The 24650-nt window shown below is 43.3% G+C and overlaps 1 protein-coding gene across 1 annotated transcript in view; it reads right to left on the reverse strand.

Annotated features, from left to right (window-relative positions):
• The window catches only part of LOC125452334 (dynein axonemal heavy chain 6-like), a 920763-nt gene that overhangs the window by 728173 nt on the left and 167940 nt on the right, over window positions 1-24650 (reverse strand). Inside the window, exons 12-17 of the mRNA XM_059645527.1 lie at window positions 21254-21416; window positions 18047-18272; window positions 16770-16806; window positions 10755-10861; window positions 9224-9393; window positions 4354-4701 (exon numbers count right to left, since the gene is read on the reverse strand). Of these exons, the coding sequence (XP_059501510.1) occupies window positions 4354-4701; window positions 9224-9393; window positions 10755-10861; window positions 16770-16806; window positions 18047-18272; window positions 21254-21416 (1051 nt within the window). The remainder of the gene's footprint in view (window positions 1-4353; window positions 4702-9223; window positions 9394-10754; window positions 10862-16769; window positions 16807-18046; window positions 18273-21253; window positions 21417-24650) is intronic.

The following is a 24650-nucleotide window of genomic DNA, read 5'->3' on the forward strand; positions in this document are numbered from 1 at the left end:
TAATCCAGGGACCACGAGTGTGAATTCCACCACAGCAGGATTCAATAAAAATCTGGAATTTAAAATTTAATGATGGCTATGAATACCACAATGTGGGAAGTGCCAGTGTTGGATTGGGGTGGCCAAAGTCAGGAGTCACACAATACCAGATTATAGTCCAACAAGTTTATTTGAAATCACAAGCTTTCAGACGTTGCGTCTTCATCAGACTCCATTTGATGAAGGAGCAGTGTTCCAAAAACTTGTGATTTCAAATAACCTGGTGTTGTATGATTTCTGACAATAACAATGAAACCATTGATGATTGTTTAATTTGCTAATGTCCTTTAGAGAAGGACTCCTGTTGCCTGGAACTAGTGTGGCCTAATAGCTACAAAGCCTAAAGAAATGAATGAAAACTCCCTCCCTAATGGTATTATGAGTATACATTGAACACATAGCTCCCAACGACCTTCTCCAGGGCAACTAGGAATGTACAACAAATGCTAGCCCAGCCAGCAACACCCACATTGCATTAGTGAATCTAAAAAAAATCACTTACTCCTCATGGCGAGAATGTCTTAAGGTGTTTCTTTTGATGACTTCTTTATGAATTATGTGAACTTAACAAATTTATCAGTTTTGGAAATGTATGCCAGCATGGTATCTTATAACCAGCAGACAGAAGAATCTTTCCAACACCACCTTATACAATGTGACATTGTTAAACAACCACAGCAGAGCTTTATTGGTAAAAGGCTGCATTTCAGAATAATTGAGACTTAGATTTATCAAACAATTTCTGGCAATGATTAACAGTAAGGCTCTGTGGAGAATGCACATATGGCAAAATTTTCTTCTCTGTCAGCATAGTCCAGGCTGTGGTCACACTCCCTGGAACCATTGAAATGTCTTGGGCAGATTCACTCCTACTGACCCTCCTTATTGATTTTAGTCAGCAGAATAGAGATAGACTGGAGAGTTGGGCAGATAAATGGCAGATGGATTTCAATCCGGGCAATTGCGAGGTTATGCATTTTGGAAGATCAAATTCAAGGGCGAACTATACAGTAAATGGAAAAGTCCTAGGGAAAATTGATGAACAGAGAGATCTGGGTGTTCAGGTCCATTGTTCCCTGAAGGTGACAACGCAGGTCAATAGGGTGGTCAAGAAGGCATATGGCATGCTTTCCTTCATTGGGCGGGGTATTGAGTACCAGAGTTGGCAGGCCATGTTGCAGTTGTACAGAGCTTTGGTTCGGCCACATTTGGAGTACTGTGTGTAGTTCTCGTTGCCACATTACCAAAAGGATGTGGATGCTTTGGAGAGGGTGCAGAGGAGGTTCACCAGGATGTTACCTGGTATGGAGGGTGCTAGCTATGAAGAGAGGTTGAATAGATTAGGATTATTTTCATTAGAAATATGGATATTGAGGGGAGACCTGATTGAGGTCTACAAAATCATGAGGGGTATAGACAGGGTGGATAGCAAAAAGCTTTTTCCCAGAGTGGGGGATTCAATTTCTAGGGGTCATGAGTTCAAAGTGAGAGGAGGAAAGTTTAAGGGAGCTATGCGTGGAAAGTTCTTTACACAGAGGGTCGTGGGTGTCTGAAACGCGTTGCCAGTGGAGGCGGTAGACGCAGACACGTTAGCGTCTTTTAAGATATTTTTGGACAGGTGCATGGATGGGCAGGAAGCAAATGGACACAGACCGTTAGAAAATAGATGACAGTTTAGTCAGAGGATCTTGATCGGTGCAGGCTTGGAGGGCTGAAGGGCCTGTTCCTGTGCTGTAGGTTTCTTTGTTTTCTTTGTCTTTGTTTGTTTAGTCAAAGCAACTCATATGACATCGTCATAGATAATGGGAACTGCAGATGCTGGAGAATCCAAGATAACAAAGTGTGAAGCTGGATGAACACAGCTGGCCAAGCAGCATCTTAGCAGCACAAAAGCTGACGTTTCGGGCCTAGACCCTTCATCAGAAAAGGAGGATGGGGAGTGGATTTTGAAATAAATAGGGAGAGGGGGGAGGCAGACTGAAGATGGATAGAGGAGAAGATAGGTGGAGTGGACAGTATGGGTGGGAAGGTAGGGAGAGGATAGGTCAGTCCAGGGAGGACGGACAGGTCAAGGGGGCGGGATGAGGTTAGTAGGTAGGAAATGGAGGTGCAGCATGAGGTGGGAGGAGGGAATAGATGAGAGGAAGAACAGGTTAGGCAGGCGGGGATGAGCTGGGCTGGTTTTGGGATGCAGTGGGGGGGAGGGGAGATTTTGAAGCTGGTGAAATCCACATTGATACCACTGGACTGCAGGGTTCCCAAGCAGAATATGAGTTGCTGTTACTGCAATCTACGGGTGGCATCATTGTGGCACTGCAGGAGGCCCAGGGTGACATGCGTCTCAGGAATGGGAGGAGGAGCTGAAATGGTTCGCGACTGGGAGGTGTAGTTGTTTACTACAAACCGAGCGTAGGTGTTCTGCAAAGCGGTCCACAAGCCTCCGCTTGGTTTCCCCAATGTAGAGGAAGCCACAACGGGAACAGTGGATAAAGTATACCACAATGGCGGATGTGCAGGTGAACATCTGCTTGATAATGGAAAGTCATCTTGGGGCCTGGGATGGGGGTGAGGGAGGAGGTGTGGGGGCAGGTGTAGCACTTCCTGCGGTTGCAGGGGAAAGTGCCGGGTGTGTTGGGGTTGGAGGGGAGTGTGGAGCAGACAAGGGAGTCGCGGAGAGAGTGGTCTCTACAGAAGGCAGACAAGGGTGGGGTGGGAAAAATGTCTTTGGTGGTGGGCTCGGACTGTAGATGGCAGAAGTGTCGGAGGATGATGCGTTGTATCCGGAGGTTGGTGGGGTGGTATGTGAGGACTAGGGGGATTCTCTTTTGACGGTTATTGCGTGGGCAGGGGGTGAGGGATGAGGTGCAGGAGATGTGGGAGACACGGTCAAGAGCGTTCTCGACCACTGTGGGGGGGGGGAAGTTGCTGCCCTTGAAGAACGAGGACATCTGGGATGTGCGGGAGTGGAATGCCTCACCCTGGGAGCAGATGCGGCGGAAGTGAAGGAATTGGGAATAGGGGATAGAGAAGAGATAGTAGGAACTGCCGATGCTGGAGAATCTAAGATAACAAGGTGTAGCGTTGGGTGAACACAGCAGGCCAAGCAGCATCAGAGGAGCAGGAAAGCTGACTTTTCGGGCCTCGACCCTCCTTCAGAAAAAATGGTCTAGGCCCAAAAAGTCAGCCTCCCTGCTCCTCTGATGCTGCTTGCCCTGCTGTGTTCACTCAACTCTACACCTTGTTATCTGACATGGTGAATTCTTCTGAAACTTTGTTTTTGCTTCTGATTTACAGCATCCGCAGTACTTTTGGTTTTTATTAGAGGATTTAGATACTTGGGGCTGACCTGCACATTAAGCTGAGTGTAAACTTGCAAGTAATATCAAAGTTGAGCAAAAACTTCTTCACGTAGAGAGTGGTGGATATATGGAATGCTCTGCCCCAGAAGGTACTGGAGGCCAACTCTCTGGATACTTTCAAGAAAGAGATAGATAGAGCTCTTAAAGATAGTGGAATCAACGGTTATGGGGATAAGGCAGGAACAGGATACTGCTTGTGGATGATCAGCCATGATCATAATGAATGGTGGCACTGGCTCGAAGGGCCGAACGACCTACTCCAGCACCTATTGTCTATTGTCTAAAGTGGGCAGCGATATATAAAAAGCAAGAGAGATGACAAATTTAGCAGGGCTCCTTGGAGAATGGGGCTGAGGGAATAATAATAGGGAACTAGGAAATGGCAGAAAAGTTACATAAAAGGCTAATTTATGCCTACAAACTGCTTCCTGTTAAACAACCAGCCTACTGTCCATGCTAATATGCTACCTCATAGATCACCATGAGCCTCCTATTTTCCATAATAACCTTTGATAGGGCACTTTATGAAATTCCTTCTGGAAATTTAAGAATAGAACATCCATTATTCCCCCTTATCCACAGCACGTTATAGCTTAGGGGAAGCATAACAGCTTGTGTTATGAGCCTTCTCCCACGCACACCAGGCCACAGCCATTCACCTGGTACTGTACACGCATGGTATGACCCCTCCAGCCTGCTGATGGAAGAATGAGATTCCTAAATGGCTCCTAAGTGGTCACTTAATGGGTTCAATTGATCCCCAGGCTAGAAGGTCATTCTCACTGCTTCTGCCCTAAAGTAAACTTGGAGGCATCATGAAGGCAGCAGGCCATGTACCCTTCTCCTTTCCACTCCATTATGAAGTATTCCCTGCCTCCCAGTTCCTCCCTAGTTTACCTGGAAGAAGAGCTATAGAGATCCAGCACAGCAGAAAGATAAATAAATAGATACTCACTGCCATCAGCCCAAGATTCTTCTTGTGAGCATAATTAATCATATGGATTTGCACTGTTTTGAGCACAGCTTCTGAATAGGGCATACAGTCTGCCTGGAACTGTCGGCTCAGCACCTTCATCATGCGCACACGTCTCTCCACGGTCATATTCTTCATGTCCATTATGTGCTCATAGTACACTTGCAACATGATCCTGAATTTCTGTGGGGTCCAGTCATGCTGCTTCACAGAAGACTCAAAGTCCAACTCCATAGCTTGCTCCACAATGATACAGAAACGTTCAAAGCTTTGACTGTACTGTCTTACATGCACCATGGCCTCATTGATCAAGTTGTGCAATTCAACAAGCTAGAATTCAAGGACAAATAAGTCAGTGATAAATAACAGCTTGCATGCGTGACAGAAAGAGAAAGACATGAGAAAAGAAAGCAAGAAAATGAGACAGAGAGAGAGAGAGAGAGAGAAAGATGGAATAGTTATTTTGTGACAAAAAAATGAGCATTGTTTAAAGCAATCATGATTGACAATTAAGAAGCAGGCTTTGTTTAAATTTTAAACCAGGCAGGTGGGCTTTGATTAGTCAGGGCTTTGAACCAATAAATGCTGTCACCTAAATAAAAACCAAAAGGACTGCGGATGCTGTAACTCAGGAACAAATACAGAAGTTGCTGGAAAAGCGCAGCTGGTCTGGCAATATCTGTGAAGGAAAGAAACAAAGTTAAAGCTTCAGGTCTGGTGACCAACTATTCTGAGAAAAGGTAATTGGACCCAAAACATCCACTCTGATTTTTAATTCACAGATAATGCCAGACATGCTGAGCTTTTCCAGCAACTTCTGTTGTAAATGCTGCCACCTAATTTATTGCGTTTAAACAGGCACCGTGCATGTACATGTTATTTCTCTCTATCAAGATCAGGGCCTTGTTATGTTAATATTTGAACTGATTGCAATGGGTGAGCCAGGTGGATCTCAGAATATGAGTTCTCTAATTGAGGCTGGTAACCTCTAATTGAGAGGGTATCACAGCTACAGAAGCTTCCATTGTCGAGGAAGATCTGCCTACTGAGTCAGTATGGGTGGAAATTAGGAACAGCAAGGGAGCAGTCACCTCGTTAGGGGTTTACTACAGGCCCCCCAATAGCAGCAGGGAGATTGAAGAAAGCATAGGTCGACAGATTTTGGAAAAGTGTGGACGCAGTAGGGTTGTTGTAATGGGTGACTTTAACTTTCCTAATATTGATTGGAACCACCTTCGAGCAGAAGATTTGAATGGAGCTGATTTTGTAAGGTGTGTTCAGGAGGGTTTCCTAACACAGTACGTTGGCAGGCCGACGAGGGGAGAGGCCATTCTAGACTTGGTGCTCGGAAATGAGCCAGGGCAGGTATCAGATCTTGTGGTGGGAGAGCATTTTGGTGATAGTGACCATAACTGCCTCACATTCTACATAGCTATAGAGAAGGAGAGGATTAGGCAAAATGGGAGGATATTTAATTGGGGAAGAGGAAACTATGACGCGATTAGACATGAGTTAGGAAGCATGGACTGGGAGCAATTGTTCCATGGTAAGGGAACTATAGACAGGTGGAGACTGTTTAAGGAACAGTTGTTGCGAGTGATGAGGAAATATGTCCCTCAGAGATAGGCAAGAAGGGGTAAGATAAAGGAACCTTGGATGACGAGAGCGGTGGAGCTTCTTGTGAAAAGGAAGAAGGTAGCTTACCTAAGGTGGAGGAAGCTAGGGTCAAGTTCAGCTAGAGAGGATTACATGCAGGCAAGGAAGGAGCTCAAAAATGGTCTGAGGAGAGCCAGGAGGGGGCACGAGAAAGGCTTGGCAGAAGGAATCAGGGTAAACACAAAGGCATTTTACACTTATGTGAGGAATAAGAGAATGGTCAAAGAAAGAGTAGGGCCGATCAGGGATAGCATAGGGAACTTGTGTGGAGTCTGAGGTAGGGGAAGGCCTAATTGAGTTTTTTGCTTCTGTCTTTACGAAAGAAATGAACTTTGTAGTGAATGAAACCTTTGAAGAGCAGGTGTGCATGCGGGAATGGATAGAGATAGAGGAAGCTGATGTGCTGAAAATTTTGTCAAACATTAAGATTGACAAGTCACCAGGCCCGGACCAGATTTGTCCTCGGCTGCTTTGGGAAGCGAGAAATGCAATTGCTTCGCCGCTTGCAAAGATCTTTGCATCCTCGTTCTCCACTGGAGTCGTACCTGAGGACTGGAGAGAGGCAAATGTAATTCATCTCTTCAAGAAAGGAAATAGGGAAATCCCCGGCAATTACAGACCAGTAAGTCTCACGTCTGTCGTCTGCAAGGTGTTAGAAAGGATTCTGAGGGATAGGATTTATGAGCATCTGGAAGAGCATGGCTTGATCAAATACAGTCAACACGGCTTTGTGAGGGGTAGGTCATGCCTCACAAACCTTATCGAGTTTTTTGAGGATGTGACTAGAAAAGTTGATGAGGGTCAAGCTGTGGATGTGGTGTATGTGGACTTCAGTAAAGCATTTGATAAGGTTCCCCATGGTAGGCTCATTCAGAAGGTCAGGAGGAATGGGATACAGGGGAACTTAGCTGCTTGGATACAGAATTGGGTGGCCAACAGAAGACAGCGAGTGGTAGTAGAAGGAAAATATTCTGCCTGGAAGTCAGTGGTGAGTGGGGTTCCAAAGGGCTCTGTCCTTGGGCCTCTACTGTTTGTAATTTTTATTAATGACTTGGATGAGGGGATTGAAGGATGGGTCAGCAAGTTTGCAGACGACACAAAGGTCGGAGGTGCCGTTGACAGTATAGAGGACTGTTGTAGGCTGCAGCGGGACATTGACAGGATGCAGAGATGGGCTGAGAGGTGGCAGATAGAGTTCAACCTGGATAAATGCGAGGTGATGCATTTTTGAAGGTCGAATTTGAAAGCTGAGTACAGGATTAAGGATAGGATTCTTGGCAGTGTGGAGGAACAGAGGGATCTTGGTGTGCAGATACATAGATCCCTTAAAATGGCCACCCAAGTGGACAGGGTTGTTAAGAAAGCATATGGTGTTTTGGCTTTCATTAACGGGGGATTGCGTTTAAGAGTCGTGAGATCTTGTTGCAGCTCTATAAAACTTTGGTTAGACTGCACTTGGAATACTGCGTCCAGTTCTGGTCACCCTATTATAGGAAAGATGTGGATGCTTTGGAGAGGGTTCAGAGGAGGTTTACCAGGATGCTGCCTGGACTGGAGGGCTTATCTTATGAAGAGAGGTTGACTGAGCTCGGTCTCTTTTCATTGGAGAAAAGGAGGAGGAGAGGGGACCTAATTGAGGTATACAAGATAATGAGAGGCATAGATAGAGTTGATAGCCAGACACTATTTCCCAGGGTAGAAATGGCTAGCACGAGGGGTCATAGTTTTAAGCTGGTTGGTGGAAAGTATAGAGGGGATGTCAGAGGCGCGTTCTTTACACAGAGAGTTGTGAGAGCATGGAATGCGTTGCTAGCAGCAGTTGCGGAAGCAAGGTCATTGGGGTCATTTAAGAGACTGCTGGACATGCATATGGTCACAGAATTTTGAGGGTGCATACATGAGGATCAATGGTCAGCACAACATTGTGGGCTGAAGGGCCTGTTCTGTGCTGTACTGTTCTATGTTCTAACATCATCCAATCAGGGAGCCCTGGCTGGCAGATGTAAGCAGCATGCCTGAGATTCTGTTTATGTGTAAAGGGTGCCTTAATGATAGAATACTGGCCTGAGTTATTTAAAAATTTATGATTATAGCTGATCGTCCAACTCAATATCCCATTCTCACTTTCGCCTCATACCCTTTGTTTCCTTCTTTCTCTAAGAAATATATATCTAACATCTTTAATGTTTTAACAAAGATCTGCAGCTCCGGCTGTGGTTGAAGCTGTTGGTTGGTTCACTGATCTGACTGGTTTTTGTGCAAATAGCTTCATCTCCCTTCCAGGTGACGTCTTCAGTACGATGCAGCCTCCGTTGAAGCACTTTTATTCTGTCCTGCTATGAATTTGTATGGTCTGGCCTGTCACGGTGGGTAGTCTTGTTTCCAGTTTTGTACCATAGTGGTATGCAGATGGGGTCTATTTCAACACCTTTGCTTATCGCACTGGTGGTAGAAAACCAGGCCTCCAGGAAATCTGATCAGAGATAATGGGAACTGCAGATGCTGGAGAATCCAAGATAACAAAGTGTGCGGCTGGATGAGCACAGCAGGCTGAGCAGCATCTCAGGAGCACAAAAGCTGACGTTTCGGGCCGAGACCCTGAGCTCTCTGAAGGGTCTAGGCCCGAAACATCAGCATTTGTGCTCCTGAGATGCTGCTTGGCCTGCTGTGTTCATCCAGCTCCACACTTTGTTATCCTCCAGGAATTCTCATGCTTGTCTTTGTTTTGCTTGTTATAGTACTGTAACTTTGTCCCAGTTAAACTATTGTCCTTCTACTTAGAGTATATTGAAACATGAGGGAATTGACCATGCCATTTTTAATACTCTCCTTTGTTTTGATACACTCTAACATAGAAGGACATACGTTTAACTTCCCCTGCATCTGAACCTCTGAAAAAGTCAGAGACTTCTGAAAATTCCAACTCACTTAAACTTAAAAGTTATTCCGGAAAAGTAAAAAGTCTAACTCCTTAGTAACTATTAAAATGAACCCCTGACTCACAACCAGCTCCTGAATCACTGACAACCCTGACCTGACCCCATTCCTTACCCATCAATCTCTAATCCCACCATCCCATAAACCCAACATGCCCCACCCACCTGACATATTACCCTCCCATAACCCAAATAGCATGAAATAATCTCACAAAAATCACTCAGAAAATGGCCAGATATAGAGGAAGACACAATCTTACTTGGTTCTGGTAGTGTAGATCTTGCCCAAACAGTACATCAGGGTTGAGCAACAGCTTCTTCTTCTTAGGCTTCTTTGTCTCCAGTTCACTCTCAGAAAGTTTCAGTTCGTACGCAGAATATGAGTTAAACATGGATAAGCGAGGCTCATCAATGAAGGCAACTAGCTTGCCTAAGATTACAAAGATACAAATTGGATTGGTTGGATTTTGCACACAATGCGTTATTCAGATAATCAAACAAAATGATCCCCTGATGAACTGTTTTCACTTCACAAATCTATTCAAATCATATCTAATGTATAAGAAGGATAAATGCCTTTGTTGACTTTTCTTTCAGGAGATTCCTGCTGACTTGTGGTTCCACGAGAAGGTCATCGCCTTTCTCCTCACACAAGTCTTCAATCGCCAGCTGCAAGCCCGGGCAGATATACACACACGCACACACTATCTTCTCAGTAGGAGTCATTGCAGTGTCCAATTCCCTTTCTAAATTCCTATGAAATCTAATTCTTTGAGGAAATATGCTTCAGATCATAACAACTGTGTGGGGAAGATAATCTTCATTCAGTACATTCTCTCCTCCCAAAAGCCAGTTCAGCATAAATCCATGATTTCTAGTTACTAAACTATTTGAGAAATGATGCAGTTTCTCCCTTCTTGATGCACCACTGATTTTTTAAATACCTTAATTAGATCTTCCCTTAACTTCCACTGCTTGAAAGAAAACATCTCCAACTTCTGCAATCTGTCCACATAATTGAAGTTTCTCTTCACAGGTTTATCTCCTCTATATCTTCTCCAAGGCCCTGGAGTCGTTCCTTACGCCTGGTGCCCAGAATTGTTTGCTTTTTAAAAATTTATTCCATTGTGAGGTTGTGGGCAACACTGACAAGCCTGGCATTTGTTGCCCACCCCTATTATCTTTGACCTGAAAATTTCAGAAGGCAGCTAAGAATCAGTTGCTATGGGTCTGTAGTCACATGTAGGCCAGACCAACTCAGGACAGAAAATTGGTTTCCTTTAATATAGGGTTTGTAAAAGCAATCATCGCAAGTTTCATAGTCATCATTAATAAAACTAGCTTTTAATTCCAAATTCATTAAATGACTTTAAATTAAAATACACCAACTACAATTCTGAAATTCAAACCCAGAACATTAGCCTTGTCTAGATCCAAAACATCAGCTTTCCTGCTCCCCTGATGCTGCTTGGCCTGCTGTGTTCATCCAGCTCTACACCTTATCATATCAGATTCTCCAGCATCAGCAGTTCCTACTATCTCTGAAACATTAGCCTGGGCCCCTGGATTACCAGTTTAGGGACTTTACTACCAAGCCACTGTATCATGCAGTTGTGACCCAAGCAGTAGCTTGTGATGGTTTCTCATAACTTTATAAGAATTATCATAGCATTAATTATCATAAATTCCTTGCTTTTGTATTCAGTACTGCTCCTTATAAAGCTACGTATGTGTGAGTATTCTGTGAATTAACTTTATTTAAGCTATATTTGTTCATGATTTTCTTCTTACCAACAGTATATTCCAGTGTTCCAATTATGCTTTGTATGTGAAACAGCAAATCTTCTGAGGTGGGGGACAAAGTAGATTTTACAGGTTTCCTGTATTTTGATCCATAACTTTAAAAGAATCACACAGGCATATTACATCAATAAGACTGAAGTCATTCTCACTATCTCATCAGAACTTAGAAAAATCCACTGATTATCGAAAATAACTCCACAGAGGTCAATATCCTATCACCAAGTCACCCTTTATTTACACATACACTGCACTTGACACTGATCCAGCTGCCTCAGAGCTGGCTCCTAGAGTGAACAGGGCCTCAGGCACTTTAGGGCGGCATGGTGGCTCAGTGGTTAGCACTGCAGTCTCACAGTGCCAGGGACCCAGGTTCGATTCCAGCCTTAGCTAACTGTCTGTGCGGAGTTTGCACGTTCTCCCCATGTCTGCATGGGTTTTATGTCTGCGTGGGTTTCCTCCGGGTGCTCCGGTTTCCTCCCACAGTCCAAAGATATGCAGGCTAGGTTGATTGGCTATGCTAAATTGCCTGTAGTGTTCAGGGGTGTGGGGGTTATGGGGGAATGGGTCTGGGTGGGATGCTCCAAGGGGCGGTGTGAACTTGTTAGACCGAAGAGCCTGTTTCCACACTGTAGGGAATCTAATCTAATCCTGTTTATATCTGTCAGCCAGGGCTCCCTGATTGGACCAGGTTGTACTGAAGGATTTGTCCAAATCTGGGAAGTGCTAGTACAAGATTCACTTGGCTGTCATCATTACTATCACTACATTATCTTTAATGGATCCGAAATAAATTCAGTTGGACAATCAGTCAAAGCCACAAACCATCCAAATAAGTACTGTGCTCTTTCTACAGAGAGATGCATCTGATCCACTGTCTAGATTGGAGCAAAGATGACCCAATTTACAAACTAAACATTGAAGCTGATACATTGAGTTCTGTTATACCCGATCTGTGCCTGGAAACTGACGTAGGTTATCTGTAAAGAGTCATAAAATTGGGTTGACTCAGCTCCCCTTCTCTAATTGCTCTTAATTTGGAACTTGCTGACAGATGATAGAAGCTTGTCCCAGATTTGGACAAGTCCTTCGTTACCACAGTTCTGTCCTCTCAAATCAGGAATGGCAGCACTGCCTACTACCTCTTGAAAATATCACACCCATGTTGCTATATCTATTTCCACAATCAAACCCCACTCCTATTCTCACCTCACAGGGTCCCTACTCAGCCTTCATTTTCTGATATCCACTGGCCATAGACATGGGAGCATTAATAGGCCATTCAGCTGACTAAATCTGTTCTATATTTCAATGAAATCATGGCTGATCTAATAATTTTCAAATGCATTTTCCTGTCTTATCCGCCTTGATTCCTTGAAAGATTAGAAATATGTCTGTTTGGCCTTGGATATACTTAAAAAGTCAGCGACCAATAGCTCTCTGTGGTAAAATGCATTATAAACCTGAAGAAAACTAATTTATCTTTCCTATAACAATTATTGTATGCTGTGATTTTTAAGCATTAAGTCAAAGACCATTCGTCGGGGTACCAGCCACCTGTGTCTCCTGCAAACCCTCGGAAACATCTGGAGAAAGATGACTAAAGCAACATGCTGCCCAGAAGGATGATAAGGATAACGTCAAAGACAGAATCTGGAAACAAAGTCCACTGATTGTCTTTCCGATTTGTCTTCTCTGCCTATTAACCCCTTTTGTTCTATTTTATTTTGTCTGTCAATCATTGTGTGTGTAGATAAGGGTGGGTGGAGAAGACGATTAGATTTTTGATCAGTAATGTTGTATAACAATGGTTTACAACTGTTTAACTATGTTTAGAATCTAATTCCTTATGATAAATAGTAATTCTTATTCCGTGCAGAAACCTGGTCCATGCTTTATATCGAACATAGAACATTGGCCCTTCAGCCCACCTGTTGTGCTGAACATGAAACCAAATTAAACTAATCCCTTCTACTTACCCTTGGTGTAATTCCTTCCATTCCTTGCATTTTCATGTGCTTCTCTAAAAGTCTCCGAAATACCCTTCTCTGTCTCCACCACCACCCCCTGGCAATGTATTCTTGATTCTTACCACACTCTGCGTAAAAAAACTAGCGCTTCACATCTCCTTTGAATTCTCCCCCTCTCACCTTAAATGCATGCCCCTAGTTTTTAGACATTTCAACTCTGGGAAAAAAGACTCTGACCGTCAACCCTGTCTATGCATCTCATAATTTTATAGAATTCGATCACGTCTTTCCTCAGCCTCTGCCACTCCAAAGAAAACCAAATTTTCTAACCTTTCCCTGTAGCTCATACCCTCTAATCCTGGCAGCATCCTGGTAAACCTCTTCTGCACCCTTTCCAAAGCCTCCACATCCCTCCTGTAATGTGGTGTCCAGAACTGAACATAATACTCCAAGTGTGGCCTTACCAAAGTCTTATAAAGCTGCAACATGACATCCTGACTCTTGTACTCAATTCCGTGACCAATAAAGGCAAGCATGCCATATGCTTTCTTTACCACCCTATCTACTTGTGTGGCCACTTTTAGGGAGCTAGGACTTGAACGCCAAGATCCCTCTGTACGTCAATGCTGTTCAGAGTCCTGCCATTAGGTATATATTTTTCCTAGTATTTGATTTTCCAACGTGCAGCACCTTACACTTACTCAGATTAAACTCAATCTTTCTATCAACTTGGATCTAAATGTCAGGTAAATTAGGGAACTTTGTGAAATCTTTAACTTTGGTGATGACTCCAGGGATAATGCGCTTCTTTCCAGTGTGCAGGCATGACAAAATTGAGAGATGATCCTGGAGGCAAGACGGTTTGGGTGTGATATTGGTAAATAACACAAGTGAAGGAAAATACTAGGTTCTCTTCTGCATTTAGAACATGGCACTGGAAATAGCAAAGGATTTCCTGTAGTTCGTGAGTTGTTGCTGGCAGTCCTAATGAACAGTTCAAAACTAAGACAGAGAGTTGAACAGGAAGTGAAGTTGGGCAGGGTATGAGGTGTGGCATTGAGTCAGGCCAGTGCTAAGTAGGTATAAAACCAAGTTAGACCTTGGAGAAGGTTTGGTTGTTACTATAATCAGGTTGTACTGGAAAGATTTACACAATGTGATCCCCACACTGTAAGTTAATTTGCAGTGTACTTATCCTGGTTATGGTGGACTGTCAGTGTGCATAAGTGCAGTAAGAGTGGTAAATAAAGTTGGTGTGGTGAATGGGCTGAGATTCCACTTAACTGGGACCACATCCACCATCTTAAACATTCAAGCCCTTCATCACTGATGCACAATTGCAGCAGTGGGTACCATCAACAAGATGTGCTAAAGTAACTCATCAAGGCCTCTTACACAACTTCTTCCAACCCAAAAGCTCTACCATTTAGAAGGTCATGGAAATATGGGAGCAGGACTAGCCCTATCCAAAGCTCCCCTTAAATTCACATACTATCCTGACATGGAAATATATTGTCAATATGGTGGCGCTGGCAGATGCAATATAAGTCAGAATAATGTGGTTAAGTGTAATGTTATCCATTTTGGTAGCAAAAATAGGAGCCCAGAGCTCGGTTCGCAATAAACAACTGCACCTCCCAGTCGCAAACCATTTCCACTCCCCCTCCCATTCTTTAGATGACATGTTCATCATGGGCCTCCTGCAGTGCCACAATGATGCCACCCGAAGGTTGCAGGAACAGCAACTCATATTCCGCTTGGGAACCCTGCAGCCCAATGGTATCAATGTGGACTTCACCAGCTTCAAAATCTCCCCTTCCCCCACCACATCCAAAAACCAGCCCAGTTCGTCCCCTCCCCCCACTGCACCACACAACCAGCCCAGCTCTTCCCGTCCCCTCACTGCATCCCAAAACCAGCCCAGCCTGTCTCTGCCTCCCTAACCTGTTCTTCCTCTCACCCATCCCTTCCTCCAACACAAGCCACACCTCCATTTCCTACCTACTAACCTCATCCCGCCTCCTTGACCTGTCCAACTTCCCTGGACTGACCTATCCCCTCCCTACCTCCCCACCTATACTCTCCTCTCCACCTATCTTCTTTTCTCTCCATCTTCGATCCGCCTCCCCCTCTCTCCCTATTTATTCCAGAACCCTCACCCCATCCCCCTCTCTGATGAAGGGTCTAGGCTGGGAACGTCAACTTTTGTGCTGCTGAGATGCTGCTTGGCCTGCGGTGTTCATCCAGCTTCACACTTTATTATCTTGGATTCTCCAGCATCTGCAGTTCCCATTATCACAGCCCAGATTATTATTTGAATGGCTGTTATTTAAGTGAGGGAATTGTTCAATGCTGTCCTTGTGCAACAATTACTGAAAGTAAGCATGCAGGTGCAGCAGGCAGTATGGAAGGCAAACTGCATATTGACCTTCATAGCGAGAAATATGAGTCTAGGAACAATGGATGTCTTGCTGCAGTTTTGCAGGGTGCTGGTGAGGCCACATTTGGAATACTGTTTGCAGTTTTGGGCTCACTACCTAAGGAAGGTTGTTCTTGCTATGAAGGGAGTACAGCAAAGGTTTACCAAATTGATTTCTGGGATGGCAGCACAGTCATATGAGGAGAAGTTGAGTTGGTTAGGACTGTTGTAGCTGGAATTTGGAAGGATGAGGGGGTTCTCACAGAAACCTATAAAATTCTAAAAGGACTAAAAACAAAGAATTAGGAAAGCTCAAAGAGGCCATGAAATGTCCTTGGCAAGTAGGATTAAGGAGAATCCCAAAGCATTTTATATGTATATCATGAGCAAGAGGGTAGCAAAGGAAGGGTAGATCCACTCAAAGACAAACAGGGAATTTATGTATGGAGCCAGAGGAAGTGGGTGAGATCCTTAATGAATTAGATGAAAATATAGGTGGTCTGGTTTGTAAGATGGTGAATCTGGTTGCATTGTGGATAGTGAGGAATGTTGTCAAAGGATGCAAAAGGATATACATCAGTTGGAAAGTTGAGCGGAGAAATAGCAGATGGAGTTTAATCTGAACAAATGTGAGGTGATGCATTTTAGGAGGTCAAATGCAACAGGAAAGTACATGGTAAATGGCAGGACCCTTAAGAGCATTGATATAGAGGGAGATCTTGGGGTGCAAGTCTATAGCTCCCTGATAGTTGCAACACAAGTGGATAAGGTGGTAAAAAAGGCACACAGGGTTCATTTAGTATCAGAGATAATGGGAACTGCAGATGCTGGAGAATTCCAAGATAATAAAATGTGAGGCTGGATGAACACAGCAGGCCAAGCAGCATGCTGCTTGGCCTGCTGTGTTCATCCAACCTCACATTTTATTACACAGGGTTCATTTGTTGGGGCATAAAAATTGGCAAATCATGTTGCAGCTGTACATAATGGGCCAAAGGGCCGAATCCTGTGTTGTACTGTTCTATGTTTAATGTTTTGTGTCTAGACATGTTAGATACAGGAATAATGTTCCCAATGGGGATTTCAAAACCAGGGGTCATAGTTTAAGGATAAAGGGAAAACCTTTTCAGAATGAAATGAAGAGAACTTCCTTCACTCAGAGAATAGTGAGCCTATAAAATTCACTACCACAGAAAGCCAAAATGTTGGGTTTTCAAAAAGGAGGCAGATATAGATGTTGTGGCTTAAGGGATCAAGTATATGGGGGAGGGTAGGATTTTGGGCATTTTGCTGCGTGATCATATAGAATGGCAGTGCAGGTTTGAGGCACTGAATGGCCTACTCCTCTCCTTTCATCTGTGTTACTAAAATCCTGAAACTCTCTTCGTAACAGCATAATGAGTGTTCTGACACACTACAGCATTTCAAAACAACTCACCATTACCATTGCAATATAATTTAGAGTTGTTTAAGTTCTGGCTTAGTCAGCAAAACCCACGTGCAATAGTGAAAAAAAACTGCCTTTTAATCTTTTGATCAGTGCTCTGGTGCTCTTGGAAAGACATTTTTGATGACTGATGAAATTAAACTATTGACATTTACTTTTTTGTCACTTACCTGTCATCTATATTACCTTCAATTCCAATGTCACTTTCTGTAGAAACAGAAATTACAGTTACCATTTTTCTAAGATCTGCTGAGGCAACTGCACTAAATAGTCATTCTCCTGTTTAGAACCACATATTCATCATTTCTCAAATAATTTGCTTCCCATATATCTTTCAGAGTAATCTAAATGATCAGTTGGGGTGGTGATGGCCTAGTGGCATTATCACTGGATTGTTAATCCAAAGACCCAGGTAGCATTCTGGGGACCTGGGCTCAAATACTGCTATGGTAGATGGTGGAATTTGAATTCAACAAAAATCTGGAATTAAGAGTCTAATGATGAGCAGAAACATAGTCAACCTTGCATTGGTGGGCTGCTTCATCCATTGATTCTGCTTACCAACACGTCAAACAAACCTGCCTGACGTTCCTGTGCCTGTCTCTCCACTGTGAAGTGCCCTTGCTGCCCAACTCACTTTCACATCCTTCTCTACAACACCCCTCTCACCTGGGTCACTGATTCTACAGATCCTGGCTCTAAAGATCTACCAACCTCTGACTGGCCAGCAACTCTTAGTGGGGAAGGCTTCCCATCCCTGGAGCCTGATTGGTGGAAAGGCTGTTAATAGCCTGTAATTTTCTGATTGTCTCAGACTGGTAGATCTACCCCAAAGGAACCAAAGTGGGCCTCTATCCAGCTCTCCAGTCAGTGGCTGAGATCTTTCCTGTATTCATACATTCCCCCATACTCAGGGGCACAAGTGCCTATGACACAAACTGAAATGCTGACACACGCAGGCTAACACAAACATCCACAAAGGCGCACACACACACACACACACACACACAGTCACACAAACAAATCAAAACACACACAAATTTAAGCAGAATGCTAGAGGCTGTACATAGATACAGGAGGAAGAGGAAGGTATGCACTGTTGGTGGACCGATTGCCCCATCCTATGGTCTCCAATTCCTCCCACAGGAGTTAAAATCTGTCCTTACATCATACCCCAGACCCTTGAGTTATTAATTTATTTCAAATAGCTGGTCATGACAAACCCAAAAAACAATCACAATTAAATGTACCTGACTGCAACTTAGTAACTGCAGTTAATCACTGACAGTCAGCCAGTTTAACTGCTACTTGATCTTTCTATAATTCATTGTGAGACTAAATAAAACAATTACTGTGTGAATATGGCATACAATCTCTCAGCTGTCAAACTTTAGACTGAACTGTGAGTCACCTTATTCTCTAAGGAAGGTATGGTCAACATTTATACCTGTTAGATCCAACGTACAATCCAATTCTTTCGAATCTTCAGAAATCCACGACTGCTCTAAGGCCTTATCACTTTTATCAAGCTTGCACACTCGATTAGAGGTTCGACATTTAGATTTTGTACTGCTTCGATGAGGGATTTCATTTTTAGATGGAATGTCAAGTATCAGATTTACAATAAACACCGGTGCCACTTTCTGTGTTTGTTCTTCAATAGTTTTGATGACCTGCAGAACATATATGAACCACACATCATTTAGCAGATTAGTGTCACATAGCAGCAATCTTGTGTTTGGACAGAACAGAATCTTGTGTTTGCCCAGGACAGAAAGAATTGCAAAGGCTGGAGTAAGATGTCATTTTAGTAAGATATTGACTTGGATGGAGTTGTATCATTAACAATTTGTGCAGTGAACTAAAGGTCTGAAAACCTTTTAAAATAATGTTAAAGGAGATATTTCCACTCCTGAGGCAAGTCCATGAGTCTGGAAATTTCCAGATCATTATCTTGCCTTGGGAGGAAGTGCCCTAGCAAACCCAATTTTTGTTCTGAAGGTGTGGGTATGGGATTGAATCGTAGAGTCAGAGCAATCTACACTACCAATAGATCCATCGGGTCAAAAACAGCCACCTAACTATTCCAATCCCAACTGGGCCTGACATCCCTCTTTACAGAAAGGAGGCGTCCACAGGAACTGCCAAGTGTCAATGCAGGCTGTTTATAAGACCCGTCTTAGATCCTCCAACACATGGTGATAGTCTGAAAGTGAGAATAAAAAAGAAACTGAGATTTGCTGGTATTACAGAATCTGCTGGTAGAGCAAAGTTAGTTCCTATCTCTTTAATGGAATATGGGCATTATTGCCAATTGCCCATTGTAGCCGTTCCTTGAACTTAGTGATGTGCTTGGCTAGTTCAGAGGTTGATTGAGAGTCAAAGACATCATTGTGGCTCTGGAGTCACACGTAGGTCAGACTAAGTAAGGACAGTACATTTCTAAAGGACATTAATAAACCAGATCAATCTATGACATTTGTCACAGTCACCATTCCTGTGATGATCTTTACATTCCAGATTAATTAATCAAATTTAAACTCCATCAGCTGGTGTAAGATTTCAGTCATGGCCTAGAGCACTCATTTGATCTTTCTAAATTTCTAATCCACTCAGACGGAAAATTCAGTAAGACTGGTGACTTAGATATTTTGTTCTAACTGATTTCGTAAATTATCATAATATCATCATCTCCTTCTCTGTATCTTTCTAAATGGAGAGGGTATGTAATGACCTTTTCTCATATTTCATCCCTGTTACGGGTGTAAATAAAGTTAGTTCAATCATGGCTGCTGCAGTTGAATGTAAGTAAATCTTGATACGGTACACAATGCATTTGATAAGGTTCCCCGTGGTCGGCTCATTCAGAAAGCAAGGAGGCATGGAATCCAGGGAAATTTGGCTGTCTGGATACAAAACTAACTTTCCAATAGAAGACAGAGGGTGGGAGTAGATGGAAAGTATTCAGCCTGGAGCTCTGTCACCAGTGGTGTTCCGCAGGGATTTGTTCTGGGACCTCTGCTCTTTGTAATCTTTATAAATGACTTGGATGAGGAAGTGGAGGGGTGGGTTAATAAGTTTGCCAATAACATGAAGGTTTGTGGAGTTGTGGACAGCGTTGTAGGTTGTTGTAGGTTGAAACGGGACATTAACAGGATGCAGAGCCGGGCAAAGAAGTGGCAGATGGAATTCAACCCGGAAAAGTGTGAAGTCATTCATTTTGGAAGGTTGAATTTGAATGCAGAATACAGGGTTAATGGCAGGATTCTCAAGCAGTGTGGAGGAACAGAAGGATCCTGGGGTCCACATCCATGGATCCCTCAAATTTGCTACGCAAATTGATATGGTTGTAAAGAAGGCGTATGGTGTGTTGGCTTTCATTGGTAGTGGAATTGAGTTTAAGAGCTATGAGGTTATGCTGCCGCTCTGAAAACCCTGGTTAGACCACACTTGGAATATTGTGTTCAGTTCTGGTCACCACATTATAGGAAGGATGTGGAAGCTTTAGAGAAGGTGCAAAGGAGATTTACCAGGATGCTGCCTAGACTGGAGGGCCGGTCTTATGAGGGAAGATCAGGAGTGCTAGGGATTTTTTCATTGGAGTGAAGAAGGATGAGAGATGACTTGATAGAGATGTACAAGATGATGAGAGGCATAGATGGAGTGGATAAGTCAGAGATTTTTTCTCAGGGCAGAAATGACTATTACGAGGGGGCATAATTTTAAGATGATTGGAGAAAGGTATTGGGGAGATATCAGAGGTAGGTTCTTCACACAGAGAGTGGTGGGCATGTGGTACTGGTGTCAGATACTTTAGCAGCTTTTAAGCAACTCTTGGATAGACATATGGATGAGAGTAAAATGTGGAATATGCAGGGTAGAATGATCTTAGTAGGATAATAGGTTGGCATAATAACGTGGGCCGAAGGGCCTGTACTGTGCTGTACTGTTCTATGTTTTTAAATAACCCAATAGTACTAACAAGAATCCAAGCCTGTAAATTCAAAAATTCAGAGAATGTGGGGTAGTCCATTTTGCAATGATTTTACAACTCCATGAAAATTAAAATAAAAACAGGAAGAGTTTTATAGAGGCCTGATATCAGATATAGCAGAGGGGAGCAATATCCTTTATTGAAGGAAATATTAGCATTCCATAATATCTAAAAAGAATCTTGGGGAGATTCCATCTAGAGGAGCAATAACTTACAGAAGGTGTACATTTACTAAAAATACAAAAGCAAAACAGTATTCAGTCAGAGATAATGGGAACTGCAGATGCTGGAGAATCCAAGATAATAAAATGTGAGGCTGGATGAACACAGCAGGCCAAGCAGCATCTCAGGAGCACACAAGCTGATGTTTCGGGCCTAGACCTCTCTGATGAAGGGTCTAGGCCCGAAACGTCAGCTTTTGTGCTCCTGAGATGCTGCTTGGCCTGCTGTGTTCATCCAGCCTCACACAGTATTCAGTCATTTATGTTATTCTCTAAGTGTGTAAATCAGGAGGTACTGTTCCATTATAGTCTGAATTTGCCGCCACCTCAATTAATGAACTCCGACAAAATAACTGCATCTGTACCAAGAAGACAATGTGTGTAGTCAAAGTGTAACCTGCTTAAGCAACTTTCTCCATCTTCATGCAGCATTGCTCACCTGGTCTACATCCATTGCGCTGGTATTGGTGGACACCTCAAACTGTCTTTCAACATTGCTCAAGCTCTGGAGACTGGTAAGACTTTTATCCCCAGTATTGGAAGAATCCTGTATGATGTGCAAGCGTTTGTCCAGGTAAGCTCTAGTGTGGGTTGGGAGTGTGCTGAAAGTAGAACGGTAACAATGATTTAATTTGTTTTTAAATGGCTCAGGATTGTCAGGAACAAGCTTTTAAGCAAAAATCCAGTGAGAACCCAGGTATATAGGAGGTGACACTGACAGTTTGGATGCCTGATCTGCACAATGGAACTATGACCTATCAGTGAGGTAAAAAGGTGACTGGTTAGACCTCAGATAAGAACCATAACGACAAAAGGCAGCAGTGGCAGCACCAGCAAGAGCACAAGTACATTCAGGAACATCAAAAAGAGCAGGAGCACAGTCAGCACCAGGAGCAATGAAAATAAATTGCCTTTAGTCTTTTGATCAATGCTCCGGCACTCATGAGAAATGTTTTTAGATGATTGATGATGTTAAGTAAATGAAATGTACTGTATCGGAAAACTAACGCTGAACACATTCAAACCTTTTCAACAAACTGACAGATGACCAACCTGTCATTCAATGAAATCAACATATTGGAGAGCCAGAGCATTTATTGAAACAACTATGTTGCAATCCTATTAGGAATGCATGGCTGAGCTCTAGCCTATTAGTGAATTCAGATCAGTGAATTTTTTTTACACAGCTGTGAAGCAAATTTTTAGCTTTGACTATTTTTAATTTAGACATGAGGTGGCACTGACTACACCAGCATTTATTACCCATTCTTCGTTCCCCTGAAAGTTGTTTTGTCCTGGATTATGTCAAACCTCTCGAGTGTTGTTGGAGCTGCATTTAACCTGGCAGATCGAAGGTATTCCCATCATACTCCTGACGTGTGTATTGTAGATAGTGGACAGGCACTGATGAGTTAGGAAGTGAGTGACTCACTACAAGATTCCGAGCTTCTGACCTGATTAACAGTTTCATGAGCTTGTAATAAAGTTATTTGTTCTTAGAAATGGTTTTTAAATATTTGTGTGTCTGTACAAATGATAACAGATTTGACTGAAGAATACAGCTTCTTTGTAGCAGAATGAATTAAAAAGTGATAGAGTCTTAGAGTCATGCAGCATAAAAACACGTCCTTTGGCCCACCATGCCTATGCCGACCAACAAGCATCAATCCACTAAGAGAGATAATAGGAATTGCAGATGCTGGAGAATCCAAGATAACAAGGTGTAGAGATGGATGAACACAGCAGGCCAAGCAGCATCTTAGGAGCAGGAAAGCTGATGTTTCAGGCCTAGATCCTTCATCAGAAATGCATTTAATGCATTTAAGTGCCTATTCAGATACTGTTTAAATGTTGCAAGAGTTCCCACCTCAGGCAGCAAGTCCCATATTTCTACCACTCTCTGGGTGAAAACAAATTTCTCTGTTTCCCCTCTAAATCACTTAAGCCTCACTTTAAATGTACACCACCTGATCTTAGACATATCTGCCATTGGGAAAATATTCTCATAACCTACTCTGTCTATGTCTCATAATTCTGTATACCTCAATCAGATCCCCTTCAGTCTCCTCTGTTCAAACCTGTTCAGCCTCTCCACATAACTGAGATTTTTCATTCCAAGTAACATCCTGGTGAATCTCCTCTGCACCATCTGATTCAAATCCATGTAATAGTGTGGTGACAGAACTGAACACAGTATTCCATCTGTGGCTTAACCAATGTTTTATAAAGTTATAACAAACTCCTATTTTCCTTCCTCCTATGTGCTATACCCCAGCTAATGAAGGCGAGTATTCCATATGCCATCTTCACCCCCCCGCTGTCTACCTGAGTTGACCCCTTCAGGGATCTATGAACTGTGTACCAAGGTCCCTTTGTTTCTCAGCACCCCTCAAGAAACTGCCATTCATTGTGTAAGTCCTACTCTTATTAGACCTCCCAAAATGCAACTCCTCACACTTAGCACAATTAAATTCTATTTGTCATTGCTCTGCCCACTTTACCAAGTGATCAATATCACACTACCCTTATCAATATCTTTAGTTAGACAGGACCACCCTCTATCAAATCCATGCTGACTATCCCTGATCAATCCCTGCCCCTCAGTATTTTTCCAATAATATTCCACCGCTGACGTCAGACTAATTGGTCTGCAATTACCTGGGCTATCCCCGCCGCCCTTCTAGAATAGAGGAATCACATTAGTTATCCTCTAGCCATCTGGCACTTCATCTGTAGTCAGCGAAGTATTAAGTATCTTTGCCAGGGCCCAGCAATCTCCTCCTTTGTCTCCCATAGTAGCCTGGGATGCATCTCATTCGCTCTAAGGATTTATTCACCTTTATGTCCACTAAAATATCTAATATCCCCTGCTTATTTAACTTTACACATTCTACAACATCACCATCACAAATGAAATTCCCAGCTGCAATGTCTTTCTCGTCTGTGAATACAGATGAGAATTATTCATTTAAGTCCTCACCCATGTCCACTGGCTCCACACACATTTGGTCTCCAGTGGCCCCAGGTCCTTCCCTGGTAACCCTCTTATTCCTAATTGTAGTGTTTGGAACCAGGTTGATCTCATTGGCTACAAGGTCACTGATTGGAGCCGTTAATTTAGGCCAATCAGGAAAGGCCTGGCTGCCCAGTAGAACCAGGAGATTAGCACCTCTTCAGTTCAGGTGACTGACTCTGAGCTGGCTAGACACAGTCAGTGTACAGTGTGCAAGTTTACAAAGGTTGGCTTGGTGTCAGGATACCAGCCTCTGTGCAGTCATTTCAGTAGCATTGAGGGAAATACCAGGGAATACTTTAAGAAGGGCTTAGGACTATCAAAGGGGCCAAAGCCACTTTACATGTTGAGTAGGAAGTGATTCCGATATTCTACAAGGCCCACCCAGTGCCATTTGCCTTATCGGCAAAAGTAGAGGCGGAACTCGGGAGGCTGGAGAGCGAAGGAATCATCAAACCAGCGCAGTTTGCAAATGGGTTGCACTGGTCAAACTGATTGTGAAGCCTGACAGCACAGTTTGCCTTTGTGGGGATTTTAGGCAAACGCTCACAGCTGGATAAATACCCAATCCCTCTCACAGAGGATATGTATGCAAAGTTGGTAGGGCGCTGGGGGTGGTGGAATGTGGGGGCAGTTCTTTACACAGCTGGACATGACCCAGGCCTAATTGCAATTGTGACTGGATGAGGAGTCCCATAGATATGCTACAATTAATACCCTTAAGGGTTTATAACAATATACTAGAAAGCCATTTGGTGTATCATCGGCCTGCACCCTTTTCCAGCACACCATGGAGAACATTTCACAAGGGCTGACCCAGGTT

This window comes from Stegostoma tigrinum, chromosome 4 (genome assembly GCF_030684315.1).
Source record: "Stegostoma tigrinum isolate sSteTig4 chromosome 4, sSteTig4.hap1, whole genome shotgun sequence".
NCBI classification, from domain to species: domain Eukaryota; kingdom Metazoa; phylum Chordata; class Chondrichthyes; order Orectolobiformes; family Stegostomatidae; genus Stegostoma; species Stegostoma tigrinum.